A 19,620-nucleotide genomic window follows, 5' to 3' on the forward strand; every position below is an offset into this window, starting at 1 on the left:
GAATCTGCCCTTTGGTCAGTGGGCTTGGTGGCTTGCAGGTTGCAACACCTGCTTTAATAAGAGGGATCAACAAGATTTTAATACAAAGACCCAATTTGACTGTTTTCAATTTTGCAGGGCCAGTCAGTCACCATTGCAGCTAATTAACTGTGCTGTTACAGTAGTTTAAAAGAAGACATAAATGTATAAGCAGATGAATATGTCTGGGTTCCAATAAAACATTATTGACTAAAAAAGATGGCACATAGGATTTGGCCCGCAGACCATAACATTAGCCAACCCATGGCCTAATCCTGTGAATGCAAATTGGGCTCTGCCCTGTGGGCTCTGAGCCTCAGTGACCTAGCTTCGTCCAAGTCAGGCAACCACAGCTCCTAGCAAAACCTTCCACATTTAACTTGAAGCAAATGGATTATCTGACATCTCCTGTTGTAGAATTTCTGCTCTTGCCACGTGTGACTTAGAGGCCCATTTAACTGGCAGTTTTGAGAGAAGTGAACATTCCCACCAAGGCTCTTGTTTCTGATGGTCACTTTGAGCATATGTGAGCACTGTCATTCTGCCAACTTCCCTTTCTCTGCGTGCCCACCATCTGCATAACTGGATGAAGGAAACAGTCTGGAACCCAAGAACAGAATTTGGAGGTGGAGGAAGCCATTGTTCTTGCCTGACAGGGGAAGATTGTATGACCAGAGCCTCCCTGGAGGGTGGGTACAGGGCTTCTGGAGACCTCTGGCTATTATTCCTCCACAGGAAGAGGGGCCCCAGGAACTCCCTGTGGTAAGACAGGGAGAAAAACTTCAGAGACAGCAGCTGTCTGAGGAGAAGCTTGGCACAGGACAGAGTCCTCCTAACCTAGGGCTCTCCTCAGCACTGTGGGAGAAGCTTCGAGGAGTTTACCAGTGGGCTCTTTCACTTCAGCCCCAAACTTTACTGTTTCCAACTTCAAGAAAGAGTGAGCATGATAAAAAGAACTAATGTGGCTAAAAGATTCAAATCAGAATGCCTCACAAGTCAAACTTTTCATCTTCCCAGGTAGAAATCCCTCTGAGGCCCAGGGAGATTGAGGAAATTTCTGAAGGATGTGTAGTCACTTGGGCCAGAACCAGGGCTAGAATTTCTGTTCCTGTGCTTTCTGCCCAATCTCCTTTGTTTTTTATAGTCTACTGATTTATACCTTTTATACCATGTAAGAGCAGTGTATGCTTCTAAGTGTTTTGATTATTTGTTTTATTGCCCTTTTTATATTTTGCTATGAATAAGAATTTAAGTAATTGAATTGCTATGAATAAGAATTTAAGTAATTGAATATTTGCATATAGGAAAATACAAATAGGACGTGTCCTTTAAAAATAAAGAACATCATTATAGTTTATCATAGTAAAGGATAAAAAAATACCATAGCATATAACCATCTCAGTAAATATCAAGGTGGCATTAAAGAAAATCTTGTGTTATTTTCTTAAAATCCTAAACAAATCAGGATAGTTTTTTAATTATGATAAATATTTTAGTATAGGGAGAAACACTAAAATTATTTCCTGTAGAAACAGAAGTGAGCAAAGAAAGGTTCCCCATTCTTCTTACACTAAAAATCTAGTTTAAAATGTTTTCAGTAAAAGAGGAACAAATTACAGGCAAGAAATATTGATATTATATTTAGTTGTATACCTAGAACACTCCAAAGCACTAACCAAAAATTGCTACATCATAACTTCAGCAGGTTCACAAATGTAAGATTAATGTATATAAATCAATATATTTATGTTATGGACATATAGCAAGAGAAAACAATGAAAAAGAGAGTTGCATTTACAGTAGTAGCAACAACCATATTTTAAACACTCACCTAATCATTTAACGTATGGCTCAAGAAATCTAGGTCCAGAAAACCATGATGGAAGAAACAAATAAGCAGAGAGAGCAGGGAATAAGCATTTCTATCAGTGAGGAGGATTCAACAACCAGGTTCACCAAGTGTGTGCGTGGCACGAACCTTGAAGGGTATGGACCCAGGCCATCAATAACAGATTCATTCTATATAATGAAACCACACAGAAATAAATAACATCTCTTCCAGTGTGAGCCAAAGGAAGATCACCCACTGAGACAGGATGAGGCACCCTTTGCAGCAGGTTTGGAAGATAGATGGTAGGGGCTGTGGTACAGTTAATGAGAACCCCCGGGAGAGGTGGCTGTTCAGAATCGCAGTGTGTGGGCCAGGGGCGCAGCTCAGTGGCAGAGCACTTGTCTAGATTTGAGAGGTCTGGATTCTGTCCCAGCGCTGGCAACGGAGTCACAGTGTGGGCTTTTCCAGGCCTGGCGAAAATACTGACAGATAGACGCTATCTGAAACAAGGCAAGAGACAGCTCTTGCTTGCCTGCCTCTGAACCAGACAACTATCCCGAGAGCTCGTGTGGGGTAAATGAGATAATATATTATGGTTGTCTAGTGCCTGTGTCACAGCCAGCAGCTGATAAAGTTAAATATGTCTTACCATCAATTTAAATTACTCCTCATGTTGAAACTAGCAGAGCACATTTTAAAATTAAACCCAGCGTTAGCAAGTTTATGAGAAAAGAGGACGCACATTGTCCTTGCTTAGTATTTCTGAAGAGCAGTTTAATAATAGAACAAGAACCATAAAGCCGGCTTTTTTTTCTTTGCATGTTAATTCCATTTGGAGAACTGTAAGGAGGAAATAATTCAAAAATACTTTTTTAAAACTTTGTTTTACAAAGATGTTTATTGTGACAAATTAAACCAAGTGATAAAAAAGGGATTTTGATAAAGAGCATTGTGGGAAAATAGTACTGTGGAGTCTCAGAGAGTGTCAGTTCCTAACTTCTTCATCAAGAATTCCTGGGGATTCCACAGGGAGTCACAGGGAAGTGGAGGTGTTCATTTAGGGTGGGTGAGTGAGGAATTCTCTGTCCCAAGTCTCACTATCCAATTAAGATAGCACCTGTCTTTTGTGAATTAAGATTTCCTGCACCCCCCCAAAATTTGAAAATCTTTATAAGTATACACACATATTATATCTGTAACAACTTTATGGCCGGGATATAACTCAGCAGTACAATGCCTGTCTGGCAAGCAAGAGTTCATGAATTCAATTTCTGGTGCCAAAAATATATATATATATTTATTAACATGTATGTTTTATATAATTGTTTTTCAATGATAAATAGCACAATTAATATCTGGCATTCAAAGATGAGTTACTCGGAGTTGCAGTTTTAGGATATTTGAAAAGTCTACGTCAGAGGATGTAGGTAGGGATTCTGGCTCTGGCATTCACTAGTGTTTTATCTTGGCAAGTTATCTGTCATTTTCTACTACGTGAGAACAGCCTGCAACCATACTGAATTGTTTTGAGGACTGCAGATATAAGATATATAAGTTAAGTGCCTAGCACAGTACCTGGGACTTTAAAAGTAAAAATTAAAAGCAGCTGTGATGATTTTTGTAATTATCCATAATTTGTGAATCCTTTAGTACAGGCATAGTCGTGTGCAACCACTGTATATGGGCAGAGAAACAGATTTGACTTTTTTTTTTTTTTTTTTGGTCTTTTTCCTTTTTATCGGTACCGGGGATCGAACTCACGACTGCCTGCTTGCAAAACAGGCACTTATGCCACTGAGCTAAATTCCAGCCCCCAGATTTGACTCCTTACTAGAAGGGTCAAACACCTGCCTTCAAGGTACTATTTTAGTCATTTAGTCATTTGTAAGATTTTACTAGTGGAGGAAGGAGAGGATGACGCAGAGAAAAATTCCATCAACAGCAGAGCAGGATGGTACAGCTGAGGCAGAAAGTAGAGTCCAGTACATTGGCCATGCAGACTTGCGGCACAGGGATGCGGGTATATGAAGGGCACAGGCCTGATGGATGGAGACAGAAATATTCCCTGGGTTCTTCATGGGCTCAGTTACTTGATCTAATACCAAGGTAGCTCTGATGAAGACTGACCTTTAACAGAATCTTAGTGAGACATTTGAAACAGAATTGCTTTCATTCTTTTTTTTTTTTTTTTTTTTGTCTTTTTCCTTTTTATCGGTACCAGGGATTGAACTCACGACTGCCTGCTTTCAAGGCAGGCGCTTATGCCGCTGAGCTAAATCCCCAGCCCCAATTGCTTTCATTCTTTAGGACATTTCTGTCCCAGTCACAATGTTTAGAGTTGATAGTATCTCATATTAGGAATGCCTTTCATATCTGTTAGTCTAATTTGCACTGAGTCAGCCAGCAGCCTAAAGAAGGTTTTCATTGTAATTAACAACAATTCAGTCACGTGAACAAGACCAAGAGCAAAGTTATAAAGGGTTATTAGGACCTTCTATGAATGTATGAATAGATAACTACGAACGGCAAATAAATCCTGATTATTTTGAAGACAGAAAAGGAGGAACTTTCTATCACAAATCATTTTGTATCATGGATTCCTTTGAGGTCCCAAAAGCAGTATGTCACTTAAACGCAACGAGTCTACACCCACCCAGTGGTTCCTAAATTGGCACGAACTCTTGAGAGTGACTGATTTTAGACTTGAATGACCTGCATATTAATTAGGCTATCCACTGCTAGGCTGCTGTGCCAGACCAACAGTGCAGAGGTTCTAATAAGGTATATTTCTCTCTTTTCCACCTAATGACCCAGAGGTGGCCGAGCTACCCAGCATAGGTGCAGAACACAGCTCCCACAAGGCAGTGCAGCACCCACGTTTCATAAATCGCCTTGAACAGTCTCGTCTGCATGGTCAAAGCTGGCTTCTGTCACCACACTCAGGTTCTGGCCTCTGGGTCTGCGTGGTCAGAGCTGGCTCGAATCACTGTATCTCGGTTGTAGCTCTAGGATAAGGGAAAGGGAAAGAAGGGGGCACATAGTCATTTTAAGGGTGAGCAACACCTTACTTTTGTCCCATGGCAAAAACGTAGTCACATCGCCCACCTGGCTGGCAGGTACCCAGCTCAGCCTCAGTTCTGTTTCTAAGAGGAAGAGGAAGAATGGACACTGTGGGGGGCGAGTAGCAGTCTCAGCCAGTCAGGAGTCTCCAAGCTGATGGAAAGGCAAGTTTCGTTTTATTGATTTAAATAGATTTTTAGTTCTCCAAACATAAAGAAAGCATGCTTTGTTACTGTACTTTGTGTCTCATTTTTAATGCATGGTATATTCTTTGCCATCATAGGAGACTCAGCCAAAGGCCCACAACTGAAGAACTGGAGCAAAGAAATATCCTAAAACGTGAGTGTTCAGTGCTAGAAAATGCCTTTCAGGAGCTATTTAATGAGCTGCCACTCATCAGGAGGGAACCATCAGCTTCAGTTTACTCAAAACTGACTGAAATGGCTTATTTGTGTTATATATAGATAGTGTTGTGGTTTAAAACATAATTTCTTAAATTTTGTACTTCATTTTATAGTTTTGAGCCAAATTTCTCCCAGACTAGAATTGTGCCCATAATCATTATTTTTGAGAAAGATGAAATATAGTCCATGTATTCTTTCATCCAAATGTCACCTGGGAGAAAATAGTCTACTGCAAATAAATATCAAAGAAAAGCCCAAAGAATCTACAAGGAAATAAATCAAACATTCCATTATTATTAGTACTAATACAGTTTGTTGCTAGGTTTCACAAACTGCATGGTTTAAAACTAAATTCTAGTGAGAGGAATTTTTGAGTCCATTTCATTTTTGTTTGTTATGATAACTCTGGTTCCCTCTTGAGTTATTTAGAGTTCTTCAGCATGCGAAACACTCATTTTCCTACTTAACTTTTCCATTCTGTCTTTCCTTCTAGTCTCTTTGGTGGTGTAGTATAGAATAAAACCCCAGGAGAAACACAGTTGGCCATGTCATTGTATATCGATGTAAGTTAAGAAGTGGGTGGTTTCAAATGGAGCCTGGCTGTAGTTTTCTCTATTAACCCAGTTTCCAAAGCATTTTCCTATTATAGGAAATATTGAAGACCAGACATGGGCAGAACTGCAGGTAGCACTAACTGCAGTATGGCTAGCCACTGGCCACAAGAAATCCTTTCCATCCAAGCCTGCAGAGTTCGCATGGCCTGCTTATGACCTGTATTTTATTACAGTTGCCACAACCACGCAGCCCCACAGTGCAGATTCCACAGTGGGAGGAGCACCCGCTACCCAGTCTGTGGGAGCTTTTTTTCCTACAAGCTTTTTTTTGGTCTGTTTTTGATCTTAAGTGAAATAGAACCCAAGACAAGATTTAGGTGCTTGTCAGTGTGTAGAAGTACCAGCCTGAAAGAGGGAAAATTCATGGCTAGAAATGAAGGATCAATTTGTCTTAGTTTTTCCGAGAGATGGTGAAAGCAACATCTAATTTTGACAACCGGACAAAACCCCAAAGCTTTCGTGATGGATTCCTGAGAACTGTTTGTTGAATTAAACATTTAGTGAGCTCAAATGCAGAGAGTTAAGTTCTGTACCCAGAGATAATGTCTTACTCAGTGCTTGACGCAATACCTAAACAAAATGGGGAGCGCAAATCCCGAGTAATTCTTCCCTGCTCCTGTGGGGAAAGGAGCCAAGCCACACTGGAGTTTGGTTATTTGAAGAACGATTTCATGGATCCGGAAATGTGTTGCATGTTGATCTTAAGTGCTGCGTTGGCCTGAGTGCCCTCTTTTTTCCTGGAGGTTCAGAAAGGAGGAAAACACTGAAATCAGCCTCAGATTAGACTCACACCTTTTTGACTTCCTTCTAAGTTCATGTTGATTCTGGAAACAAAAGGCACATTTCCAGTGTGGAGAGGCTGATAACTGGCTGAGAGTCTGCTGATGCAAGGCTGTCTGCAGACAGAGGGGGGGAGGTTCTTTCCATCCACTTTCCCAAGCGTCCTGCTCTACAGTTACAGCAGTCACAAGCAGCAGAACAGCTTTTCTTAGGAACACTGACTCAACCCAGTGGCCTCTGGGTTCTTCTACGTAGATTTCTCTTGCTTGTATGTTCCATCTCTAGCTCTTGTTCAAAAGGAACATGATTGATGCTTTGAATAAAAGTCTGTATGTGTTTTTAAAGACACTTACTTTAGCTGAGTGTGGTGGGGCTTGCCTGCACTTGGGGGGCTGAGGCAGGAAGATTGCCAGGGCCAGGCTGGGGATGTAGCTTAGTACAAAGGCCCTGGGTATCCCCAGTACTCAAAACCAAAACCAAGCACTAACACACACACACACACAAAATAAACAAAAAAACCCCACCTTCATAGAAATATGTAAAACCACAAAAAGAAAAACAAATCTGTAGGCCTATGCCCTTTTATGAACACAGTTTATCTGAATTGATGCCTCAAGACTGTAATAATATTCCACTTGCTGGTACTGCTCTGCTGTACTGTTCTTTTGGCTCATTATAAAATGCCCGGGCAGCCCTGGTAGCCCAGCAAGTTTCCTGTGATGTGTGCTGCTGTTAAACCACAGGCATTGTTTTTGTGTTACGGGAAATGCTTCCTGGCTGTTTTACAATGTCCACCCCTCTGGGTACGGTACTGAGAACAAAATTTATCAATGAGCTATGTCACTTCCTTCATGAATATCCCTTCAGTTTCTTTAAAGGGCCCACAGAAGTTTATATCCTACCTTACAATTCATCCTCTAATGAATTAAAAAGTTGTAGAAGCTGGGAGTGATGGTGCACAGCTGTAATCCTGGCCCTCTGGGAGGATCACGAGTTTGTACCTAGCCTGGGCAATTTAGAGGGACCCTATCTCATTGTAAAGGCCCTAGGACCAGTCCTCAGTGTTAAAGGGGAAAAAAGTAATAGAAACGTGCAAAAAGCCGGTGAACTTTTAAATGCCGCGGTTAAATTTAACCTTGCCTCTTAGTATGAGATTTTACGTGACTATTTTAGTGGCAGAGGAATAGTTAGATTGCCATTTCTCTGCTTCTTTCTCCAGCTTCATTAAAAGTATAGTTTTGAACATGGGAAATGTAAAGAAGTCAGACCCTGATGTCATAAAATAATATCCAGTTGGCACAATCCTGTAGTCGGTTGCCCCTTTTTTTCTTAAACATTGCTGGCTGACAGAGTAAAGCAAAACGGTTATTCCCTTCAAGGGGGTGACATTTTGCATAGTAAATGAAAAAGGTAGCAGGTCTTAGTTGAGGCTACAGTAGATATCCGTTTTTGTTATTGTTAGTATTTTTCTTTGAAGAATACTCTTAAAATGTAGCCTAACAACTATATAGGGGGAATTGAATAGAGTGTTGTAAGGATTATATTTTTCTTTTTATTAATAATAGTGTCAAAATCTTTCCCTATAAAGTCTTGGTTTTAATCACAAGAACATGTGTATCTGTTATGTGTAACTGATAATTCACAAGCTTTATACAACTCATGTAATTATTTGAATCTCTATATTTTAATGGTATAAAAAGATTCATTATTTTGAAGCAAATGAGAAGACTCAGAGTATATTCTTAGTAAGAAATTTAAATTACAACGCAACTTGTTTGATATTTCATGTATTTTTTGTCCCATGGTTGATTTTAATTTATATTTACTATATTAACAACTTTTTTATTAATAAAATTATCCTTATTCTTATTAATAAAAATTAATATTTAAAAGGAATAAAGATACTCCTATCCAGAAAAAGAAAAGTTTATAGAGAATGTAGTGTATCCAGCTAAAAGAAATTGTGAATATTAAATATATATTTTATTCATAAAAATAATCAGTGTTAGGAAATCTATTTGAATGCTTAGAAACAATTATCCTTTCATATTAGAGATTTCTTCAGCTTTTGTGTTGATCCCTTGTACAATGTGATTTTCCTTCTGTATAGTTTATGATAGCACTTCTTAAATATAGCATTGGCATCTAAGCATTGACATCTAAGTGGTAAAATGTTCATTTATTAAAGAGATAAAAAGCTGCAGGACATAACAAAGCTCCCCAAGTAAGCACCAGTAAAACCCAAAGCAGTGTTTGTTTCTTTAAAAGTTGTGGACATTTTTTAAAAACCCATCTGCTAGCATTAAATTGTACTACTCAGTGAAACACTAGAGAAGGAAGACTTTGGAAAGTTAAAGTCATGAGAAAATAAATAATTTCCACCCATAGTGTGCCATAACCCCATTCAGAACCTTCTGGTTTGAAAGCAGAGGCCAAAGAAATGCTTACATTCTGCTTCTATGGAAACTGAGAAAGACAAATGAAATATTTTGGTTGGATTGGAATGGGAATCAGCAGTCAGACACACATCGGATGGTTCTGATTTGCTCTTCTAGTACGTCTCAGGTTTCTCACATGAAGCCAGATGCAAAAGTAAAATTTTCTCAAGTCTGGTAAATTGTACTTATGGACCCAGGAGATGGCCAGCAATAGAAAGGAGGCATTCACCAGAGTATGGGCTCGCTTATGTTTTGAGATTTTTTCTTTTTCTTTCTTCTTTTTTTCCCTTTTCTTTTCAAAGAATAGCAAAAAGGTTTAAAATTAGTAAATCAGTTTTACAAGGAAAAAAATGTATGTGTATACAAATATGTATGTGAATCTGTATATGACCAATCTTTCTGAAAAATCTTCGCCAACTTTTTAAAGATGTTAGCAGAGTGTTTGATCAGTATCTGTTAGAGGCAAACAGTTGTGGCCTGATAGAATACTCTGATTATAAAATTATCATTAGTAACTAAATCATTGTGCCTTTCTTCCCTCAATAAACAGAAAAGAATGAAGAAGAAGAACAAGAAGCAAAAATGGAACTTAAGCGTAGACTCAGCCGGAAGGTGATGACATTATAACTGTTAATGAATGTGTGTGTTGAGACATATTTTTTAAAAATATAAATCCACTCCCCACATGGAAATCTGATACTTAGGAAAAGTTAGTTTTCTTCATCTGCTTAATCATCATGGACACTAAAATCATCATAATATATACAATATAATTACGCATATTATGTTAATTTTAAAAAGGTAAAGGGTTTTCAGTTAATTTTGAATTTCATGTTAATTTTAAAAAGGTAAAGGGTTTTCAAAATACATATTCTGTATCAAAAACTTTTGAGGCATAGAAAGGAACAAAAACCATCCCACAGAGATCTTCCATTTAGAGAGCCATGATTAACGTTCCAGTTTGAAAAAGAACAGCTTCAGGGGCAGGGATTTAGCTCAGTGGCATAAGCGCCTGCCTGGCAAGTATAAGGTTGTGAGTTTGATCCCCAGTATAAAAAAAAAAAAAAAAAAAAATTCACCCCTCCCCATTTAATCTGGAAATGCCATTAAATGACAGAGGATTGTGAGGCAATTTTGTGACGATTCACCACTGTTCCGTATCAGATCTGACTAATTTATTAGGGAGCTGGACCATTCAACTGGCACTCCCCCAGTTGACAAATGGCTTCCTCCTAAAACTCAGGCCACTGTTCCCATGTATTTCATGAAAATATAAATCTGAGTCCAGGAATGACATTTTTTGTGTAAAATAATAGTCTTTGGAAAAATTAAGCACCATTCATACGTCAACGTTAACCCTTGTAACAATCCCTCAGATAGCCCTCTCCTACCTGCACAAGGCAGGATGACTAAAGTATGACACTGTCAAGTGAGTGGCCTGACACATTTTTGAGGCCTATGTGTGGAGTTCCCAGCAAAAGCAATCTAAGGTGGGGACAGGAAACACCCCATTACCTATGGAAAGGTTTTAAGGCCGGGATTTTTGTTTGTTTGCTTCTCCAGAGGAGACCCTTAGTTCATTTCTTTTGTTCTCAAAGCGCCTCCTGTCAGATCATGCCCGGGCTGAGAGGCCGTGTGAGCTGTTTCTGGGGACGGCTCTGTGGTGGATGGTGGCCCTGAAGTCACCTGCTGCAGACAAGCAGTAGCCCTGTTGCACTGCTCAGGGGCAGACCTGGGACACACGGACCCTTTCTTCAGTCCACCTGGGTTCTGGATGAGGCAGAGCTCCTCTCTCCCCATCCCCATCATCCAGGGCCTTCTGATGATGGTGCAGGTCCTCCTCATTTCCTCTCCGCCCCAGAGACAGGAGGAAGCCAGAGAGAAGAGGATTGGGTGACACATCAGATGTAACAAAACTACTTAGTCTGTTCCCAGCTTTCCCGTTGCCTGCCAGGGCTCCCTGTGGATGGAAGGAGCTCAAGTTGCCGTATCCCAGCTCACATGGGCCTAGGATATGAATCCAGGCCTTCTAAGAGTCCTTACAAGCTTCACTGTTACAGCATTAACTTTTTTCTTTTGGTGTTTTTGTTTTTTGGATATAGGGTCTCACTGTGAAGTCCATGCTGGTCTTGACTTCACTGTGTAGCCCAGGCTGACCTTAGACTCATGACAGTCCTCCTGCCTCAGCCTCCCAAGTGCTGAGATTAGAAGTCTGCACCACCATGCCTAGCTCAGCATTAACTTAATTCAGCCTCTGGTTTTACTCGGGAGGAAACTGAGGTCCAGGAAAGGAGCTGTTTTTGACTTCACAGCATCTGCAGAGTGAATTGTGTGTGAGCTTATGCCAATAAGGGCTACCTCTACAGAGGACATAGTCTAGGTGTGTACAGAGTATATATAAATGTGAAAAGAGTCTGAAGATAGACTTTCTAGGCCTTGGAACCTGTAGGTCAGAGGAACCTATAGCAAGCATGCCACAGTGGGCTGTTGATGATCATTAAAAGCCCTAAAAGGTTCACCCTTAACTGCTCTAGGTAGAACAAAAGCTTGGATCCTCTTGTCTGGAAACACTCCAAGCTGAAGGAAGCCCCATAAGGGGGTGAAACTCAAGCGAACAGAGTAGATGTTGCCTGACAGCCAGGAGCCTTGGTGTCTTTGTTCTGTCATAGTTGTTTTCCTCTGATTCATGGGCTTGAGGAAAGACCAAGAGATGAACGCCAATCCCCAAAGGACCGACCAGATTCAGGAGAATTATTGGAATTGTGTAGAGGCCAGAAGGAAGAACCTGTCAAGGAGAAATGTTAAAAGATGGCGGCAAGTGTGACTCTGCAGCAGTCCTGCCCTCTTGCCCCCAGGACAGCTTTTCTGGCCAGGGGTTCACGTCAGCACCAGGCTTGTGTCCTCCTTTTCTTGGGAAGGCTGTGCTTACTCTCACTGCTGTAAGTTTCACAGCTCTTGTCCCTGTCACTCAGCCATTCTGCTGCTGGGTTACCTTCCTTTGGGCATCCCTGCTGGTCCTTGTAGTAGAACGGACAGGCAGGCTTTTATCTCAGTGCCCGGCAGGCGGGGAGAAATAACACAATGCAGATAGTTGCCAAACACTATGACCTATCTAACAGTGATAGTTTTTATAGTCTCAAAAATTAGGGCACGCTGCTTTCTAGCTCTCATTACAAATTCCCAAGACGCCTACTGCCTTTTTTTTTTTTTTCCGATATCTGAAAGTGACCTTATTTAACCAAATTTTGAAGTGTTCTGTGTAGAAAACTTGCCACCACGAGGCTGGAAGTGGTTTTCTCATCTCTGCCTTTCCCCTCCTCTCCTGCAGCTTAGCCTGCGACCCACAGTAGCAGAGCTGCAAGCGCGAAGGATCCTGCGGTTTAACGAGTATGTTGAAGTCACCGATTCTCCTGACTATGACCGCCGGGCAGACAAGCCCTGGGCCAGGTTGACGCCTGCAGACAAGGCAAGAGCCCCATGACTGTCATACTGACTGTGACTCTTCACTGAAAGCTCAGTGTTCTCTTATCCTCCGCTTAGTCATCCAAGGCCACCAGATCTAAGCAGATAGTCCAAAACATCTCTCTCTGATTTTTTAAGCCACTTAGATGATATACTTAATGATAACAATGGAGTTCTTTCAATGCAATCTCAGAAAAACTAGTTCTCAGTTATCATGTGAGCTGTCTTCATCCAAACCTAGATAAGGAGGGCTTTTCTGATAGCCAGGATATATTCTTGGTCTTTGAAAATATAACTTATAGGAGTTACCATTGAAAAAAGTATGTTTCAATGGAAACATACTTGGAACATTCATGGAAAAGGTATTGATCTGTATAAGAAATGGCATATTTTTTAAATAAATGGCTTGAGAGAAGATATTTTAGGGCTTGTGATCTGCACTATTTTTTCTTTTTTTTTTTTCATAGTTGTTCAGCCATTATAGATTAAAACCAGCCAAAGACGACATCATTGAAGGATGCGTATGTGTTCCCATACAGCATTTTTGCAAAAACAGGTAACAGGCCAGTTTTAGCCTGCAGGCCATAGCTTGCTGATACCTAGTATATATCATGGCTCCTAGTTCTAGAAAATGACATACAGAGGATTCCATCGTACAGAAAGACTTGGTTTGTTCATTTGTTGGTTTGCTTTTATTGGCCCTGAAGATCCAACCCAGGGCCTTACACATGTCAGTCAAGCACTCTACCACTGAGCCCAGGCATCCTCAAAAGTATTTTATGAGTATTCTGGTTCTGTATCTAAAGACTTATGGTAACCATTCACTTTCAAATATTTTGCCTTAGGATCCTCCATATATCCCCAATAGTGGGTTCTTTTGCTTGTCCCTAAGCAAAATCTTGTTTTAAGTAAACCCATACCCAGTCAACATGTTAGAAGAAGGCATTTAATGAATACTTTTAATAGGAAGTTTTCTTCTGTAAAGCAGGTGCCATGTGTTAAGCGCATGGCTATTGATATTAATTCAGAAACCATAAGCAGAAATGCAGAGCAGAGAGGAGTATGGCAACAGACGAGGAACAGGTTGTGCTCAGGGGACTCAGCAGTGAGGGAGAGCTTGCCTAGCAGGTTCAAGCCCTGAGTTCAACCCCTTCCCCAACAAACAATGTAGCAGAAGCTTCCTGAGAAGAGATATGTACAAGGCGAGAAGAGAAGGCAGTAGCCGGGTGGCCTAGGCAGGACAGTGTTAGGAAGGTGGCCATCTTGTCCAATAACAAGTGAGCAGAATATTCTAATGGACATTAGTTCAACAGTGTGAAAGACCATGGGATCAAACAATCCCAGGACTTTTGGCTCTGCAGGGAAAAGGTACGGTGAGGCTGTCCATAGGCTTGGGTGGATAAATTTGGAAGGGAAGGTGAGGCATTGAGAGGATTGTTTTTAACTTGCAGGAAACACTTCAGCAATCTTTTATGCTATCATAAAGGGACCAAAAGAAATAGGAGGCTAGAATATGCAGGAGAAAGACAGGAAGTGATGGAGCAGAGCATAATCAGTGAACCAACTAGTCAACACTTCATGGAAGAGGGGGAAACCTGGGGATGGTGACCACAGACTGAGGGCTGTGTCCTAAACCAGGGGACGTAACACCTCACTGTGATTTCATTTTGCCTTCTGACAATTACTCATTAGCTTGAGCATATTTTCTACTGATCTGGCATTTGAATTCTACTTCTTTGAAATGCCTGGCTTGCCCTATTTTTTTTTTGGCCTATCAGTTTCTTGTTAATTTGTAGAGTTCTTCATATATCCTAGTTACATGTAATACAAATAAACATAGGTCGTCTTCCACTTGAGGACATTTCCACTCACTTTATGATATCCTTTGACACATAAAGTCTTTAAAACAGTTGTCCTAGTTGCTTTTCTGGTTGCTGAGAAAAAATACCCAACACCTAAGTTAAGGAAGGAAAAGTTTATTTAGGTCACAGTTTGTGGAAGTTTTGGCCCGTAATCGGCTGGCTCTAACGCAGGGTGGCACATGGCAGAGGGGCAACCATTCATTGTGGTGGAAGATAACAAAAGCAACAAGCAAAAAGGGAAGAGCAAGCCTTTTTTCCTCCCTTATGTTGTATGCAGGCCAGCTGCTCTGGGGCTAGTGGCACTTACATCCCCAGTCTCAGCACTAGACAGTGAACCGATACGAACTCCTGATTTAGCCACTTCCAAAAACCTGCCTCCTTGACCATATGAGGTTTTAAGGAGACATGGAAACACAACCCATAACAACAGTTATACAGTATTTATCAACTTTTTTCTTTGCCGTTTGTGATTGTGTTTCTTTTGTGTGTGTGAGTGTGATTTTGTTTCTTTAAAAGAAATTCATTCTACCAAAATTATAAAATTATATTTCTCATAGTCTCGGAGAACTTCTTTTGTTTTGTTTTTCTAATTTAATTTCTTTACCCGAAGTTAATTATTTTCCCCTAGAACTGAGTATTGAATCAAGACTATGCATTGAGTTACATTCCCAGCCTTTTTTTTTTTTTTTTTTTTTGAGACAGGATCTTGCTAAATCCCTAAGTATCCCAGAGTGGATTTAAATTTGTGCTCCTCTTGCCTCAACCTATCAAAGTTCCGAGTTTAGGAGTATAAACCACCACACCCAGCACTAAAGGTGATTCTTCTCTATGTCTTTACAATACTCTCCCTTTATCTTAGTTTTCAGTTTTCTGCAGTCAACTGTGGTCTGAAAATACTAAATGGAAAACTCCAGAAATAAGTGATTTGTGTGTTTTAAATTGTGTTATTCCAAGTTGCATGATGAACTTCCAAGTGTCTTGAGATTTCAAGGACAAAGCAGAATAGCTTGTCCTGTCCAGGCTGTCCTCTGCAGCCCTGCCAAGATGTGGATAGTCCATTTGTCCTGTGTGTCTGGTCACTTGGCAATTGTCTGAGTTCTGAGATCGACTGTCAAAGTTTCTCAGTGCTTCCATTCAAGAAACCCTTACTCTACTTATTAATAGCCCAATAATTGTCCTATTTTACTAGTATTGTTGCTCATCTTTTACTGTGCCTAATTTATACATTAAAGGTAAACTCTGTCACAGACATGGGAACAAACAGTTTATATTGGGTTTGATACTCTGTGATTTCAAGTATCTACAGGAGATCTTGGAATATATTCTCCACAAATTGGCCGAGAAGGGCATTGTGTTTGCTCTTTTTTCTTTCCTCTTGTTTTGTTTGTGTTTTGGGTTTTGTTCCTTTTTTTCTGGCTTTACTTGGCTTTTTTTTTTATCTTGAAATAGATTGTAGCATAGATTTTTACCCTTCCTTAAATTTTTTTTTTTTTTTTTTTTTTTTTTTAAGCCTACAGCACCCGGTATTCCCAGGCGGTCTCCCATCCAAGTACTAACCAGGCCCGACCCTGCTTAGCTTCCGAGATCAGACGAGATCGAGCGCGTTCAGGGTGGTATGGCCGTAGACTCTTCCTTAAATTTTTTTGTGGAGGAGGATAGCTCTGTAGATTGATACCAGGGGCTTCACACTGAGCTTCTCCCCAGCTTTTTAAAACTTTTTTTTTTTTTAAAGATAGAATCTCACCAAGTCATTACATTACAGGCAAGTGTCACCAGGCCTAGCCTGTCTTTCTTTAATTTTAAGATAAGCACAAAGGCAGTAAATTACCTGTGTTCGTTGATTCGCAACCTTAGCTACACATTGATATCACCTGGGGACCCTGATCATTGTGGATGTCTGAGCCTCAACTCCTGAGATGCTGATTTAATTTGTCTGCAATGCTGCCTTCAGTGCCAGGATTTTTAAAGTATGTAATCAGAACTTATAAAGGTCTCACACATGATTTGAAATAATGTGTGTTCTACACTTTGGGGGTAGTATTCTAATGAGTGTATTAAGATCAAGCTTGTTAATTGCACTTAGATTTCTGTATGCTTATTTTTTGTGTGTAGTTGATCTGTCTCACAACAAAAAGTCTTAAGTCTCCCACAATGTGGATTTTACCCACTTTGCTCATAATTCTATCAGTTCAGACTCCTATTTTCTTAGGTGTGTTATATATTTAGAATAACTACATTTTCCTAATGAGACCTTTATTACAAGGAACTATTTTTCATTGTCAAGTTTATTTTTAATATTATTTTAACTGAGTTATAAAATGAATTATTTTAGATAACTTAGTACTGTGGATTCAGACTGCAAACCTGTGTGACAGCTGACATGTATTGATTCAGATGCTCAGGCTGGGTCTCACTCACTACACATCCTCACGTCCCTTTTTCACCTGTTAAACACCAACTTGCATCTTCTTTGCTGTCCTTTGGGGGTCAGATAGCTAACTCAGCCTTACATCAGGGTATGCCATTTGGAAGCCACTTTATGGAGGAGAATCATTTATTGGACTTGGACAGATTTTTGTCTCTTACATTCCATATCTCACCCCATTATAAAAATCACTACTCAGATTCATCAGATTAACCTTGAAGTCAAAGACAATTTCACTGTTAGTCTGTTTTACCTGTTCGATACCCACATGACAGTTTTTTAATGCCATGGCTTGCATTTGAATTGTCACCTTCCTGGCGGTGAAGAATGGAAGCTGAGAGCAGATGGTAGGCTGGGCAGTTCTTTGATTCCTGACTGGGCCACTGGGTTTTCTGCCAAGTCATTTAACCCAAGTTTCATCACTAATTAATTATGACCAGTTATATCTGAACTTCATAAAGGCAGGCAGGGCCAGGTAAATGAACAAGAGAGGTAGGTAGAATATCTGCATCCTTCCAGTGAATGGTAGTGCAGGTAGCTCTCACCAGCATTACATACATGGTCGAGTTTAAGAGTCCAAGCTTTGTTCCTCCTTGGTGACATTTTCACCATTTATTGAAGCCTTAACTTACAGTCTAGTCTATCATTTTCTAGTGAATGTGAACATAATTTTTTTCAGATGATACATGGATTTGCCCAATAGTAAGGCAGGAATCATTTATTAAAACCCTTAAAATATATCAGGTATTATCCCTGATAAAATAAAAGGGACATAAAGACAAAACATGCTGTCTTTCCAGGAATGTGCTGACTAAACAGCTGATCAGAAAGACTGAGATTTTCATTCTTTACAGGATATTCTTCAGCAGGTTCGTGGTTCCACGAGGGGCTAAAAGGGGCAAACTTATCTTTCCCTGGCACTGAACTTGATGAGTCATCAAAAATCCCCTCTACATTCCCTATCAGAATTCTATCAAAGAAAAAACCAAAAGATACCAAATGGAAATTCTGCATCATTCTGAGCTCACAACTTGCACTGTTTGAGAAGGTGGTGGGGTCCACATTGCCACCAAATCACCTTTGCTTCCTTCCAGGCGGCCCTTGAGCTGTCAGAGGCTAGTAGGAAAGAGCTTCTGTCACTACTCACTGCTACTCCATTTTAAATGTGTTTTCTATCATCTCAGATCATTTGCTTTTGCCTTTCTTGTCATACCAAAAAATACTGAGTACTAATAACAGTATGCTCTCTCAGTGTGTTTTGTTTGCGTCACTTGTATCCTAGAAACTCTGTCTCAGGTCAGTACCTTCCCATTGTGTCCCAGCCAAGCCTGCCTGTCCTGTATTTTTCAATGAAATCAGTCCTGGTAACACTTCTGTAAGGAGTGTTAGGCTCGCACTCTGGTCTCATTTGCAGATTAGAAAGTTAATATTACTGTGCCTATATTTCACTAACATAAAAGAATCAATTCCTCTTTTAAATTCTCCCAAGGAATCTTTCTGTTCCAAGAAGTAACTCTTGAACTAAAACTATGGTTATTCTTCAGTGAATTTTTCAAGTGAATATTATGGTTCTTTCACTGTCTACAGTCACATCTTTCTAATATATTCTCAAACATCACATCCCTAAAATCTTACATCACATTCATTGTGACATCGTTTATGTAGCTGACTCATCATTTCTAATCAGAACCCAGCACACAGAGCATGGGAATCTAAGGTAGTCATCAGGCAGCTCCTTTTCTTGAAAATGAGGCCAGTTCCTTGTCTTGAAAAATGTGTGGGATGTGAAGGCCTGTGCATGAGCCCCAGGCTCACCACTTAATGCGTCCTTGATAACCTCAGGTCACACAGTCCAGCCAGGCCTTCATTACACCTTCTGTGAGATAAAAGTCTTGGCACAGCATTCAGGTTATCAGTTGCTCTGCAATAAACCACCCCAAAACCTAGCAACCTAAAACAACTATTTATTTTGCTCGCATGTTAATGAGAAAGGGATTTGGGAACCACTCAGCTCAAGAGTTTGTTTCTGATCCCTGTGGCATCGTGTGAGAACGTTCTTCTGACACAGCTTCACACAAACATGTCAATGCCTTCTTGGTCCTGGGTCCCTCTCTATGGCATCTCCATTCCGCGGGACTCCTGAGTGTCGTCTCCTGAGAGAGGTCATGTTGTTCCATGGCAGCCAGCTTCCAAGAACCAAAAGTTGCTGGGCCAGGAAAGGACTACACCTCGTCCTGACACAGTATCACCTCTGTGGTGTCTTATCATTCAAAGTGGTTACAAAACTCAAGGGTGAAAAGGTAGAGTCCAGCTCTTGCTGAGGGAATGGCAAAGTCACACTGCAGATGAGAATATGTGTTGTGCCTATAGATGTTTAGTGGGTTCTTGGGGTGAGGGGATAAGTAAGTGTGTATGTGATCATTGGAGAATTGTAAATTTTATTAATGTAAAGGATATACTGGACAGTTTACAGCTGTACTAAAAAAGTTTCATGTCCCAATTGTTCATCACAGTACTTTCCCTGGATTTTGCCAAACTTTTAGATCATTTTCCAGCCTATTATTTCAAATAAAGACTTTGTCTTACTTGCGTTTATCTCTTTCAGTGACAGATTTTTGCACCCCAGTAGACTATAAATGAAAGTGAAAAGATTATTAGTTCATAGTCACAAATCAAAATACTTTGTTTTTCAAAAGCTTCATAATAGCTGGCCATGGTGGTACATG

At 40.2% G+C, this 19,620-nt stretch overlaps 1 protein-coding gene and 1 non-coding gene across 9 annotated transcripts in view; one reads left to right on the plus strand and one right to left on the minus strand.

Moving 5' to 3' along the window:
• Positions 1-19,620, plus strand: part of Phactr2 (phosphatase and actin regulator 2) — a 268,905-nt gene that overhangs the window by 230,938 nt on the left and 18,347 nt on the right. For all 8 annotated transcript variants that reach the window (XM_063233411.1, XM_003465632.4, XM_063233415.1 and 5 more), the window contains 3 exons: positions 5,193-5,248; positions 9,696-9,757; positions 12,474-12,611. In XM_063233411.1, coding sequence (XP_063089481.1) covers positions 5,193-5,248; positions 9,696-9,757; positions 12,474-12,611 — 256 coding nt within the window. The remainder of the gene's footprint in view (positions 1-5,192; positions 5,249-9,695; positions 9,758-12,473; positions 12,612-19,620) is intronic.
• LOC111755588 (5S ribosomal RNA) lies at positions 15,978-16,096 on the minus strand. The gene has a single exon (XR_002790150.2). It is a non-coding gene; the product is annotated as a 5S ribosomal RNA (ribosomal RNA).

Source organism: Cavia porcellus, unplaced genomic scaffold (genome assembly GCF_034190915.1).
Source record: "Cavia porcellus strain 051 isolate PalLab524CR breed Dunkin Hartley unplaced genomic scaffold, mCavPor4.1 scaffold_22, whole genome shotgun sequence".
In the NCBI taxonomy this organism is placed as follows: domain Eukaryota; kingdom Metazoa; phylum Chordata; class Mammalia; order Rodentia; family Caviidae; genus Cavia; species Cavia porcellus.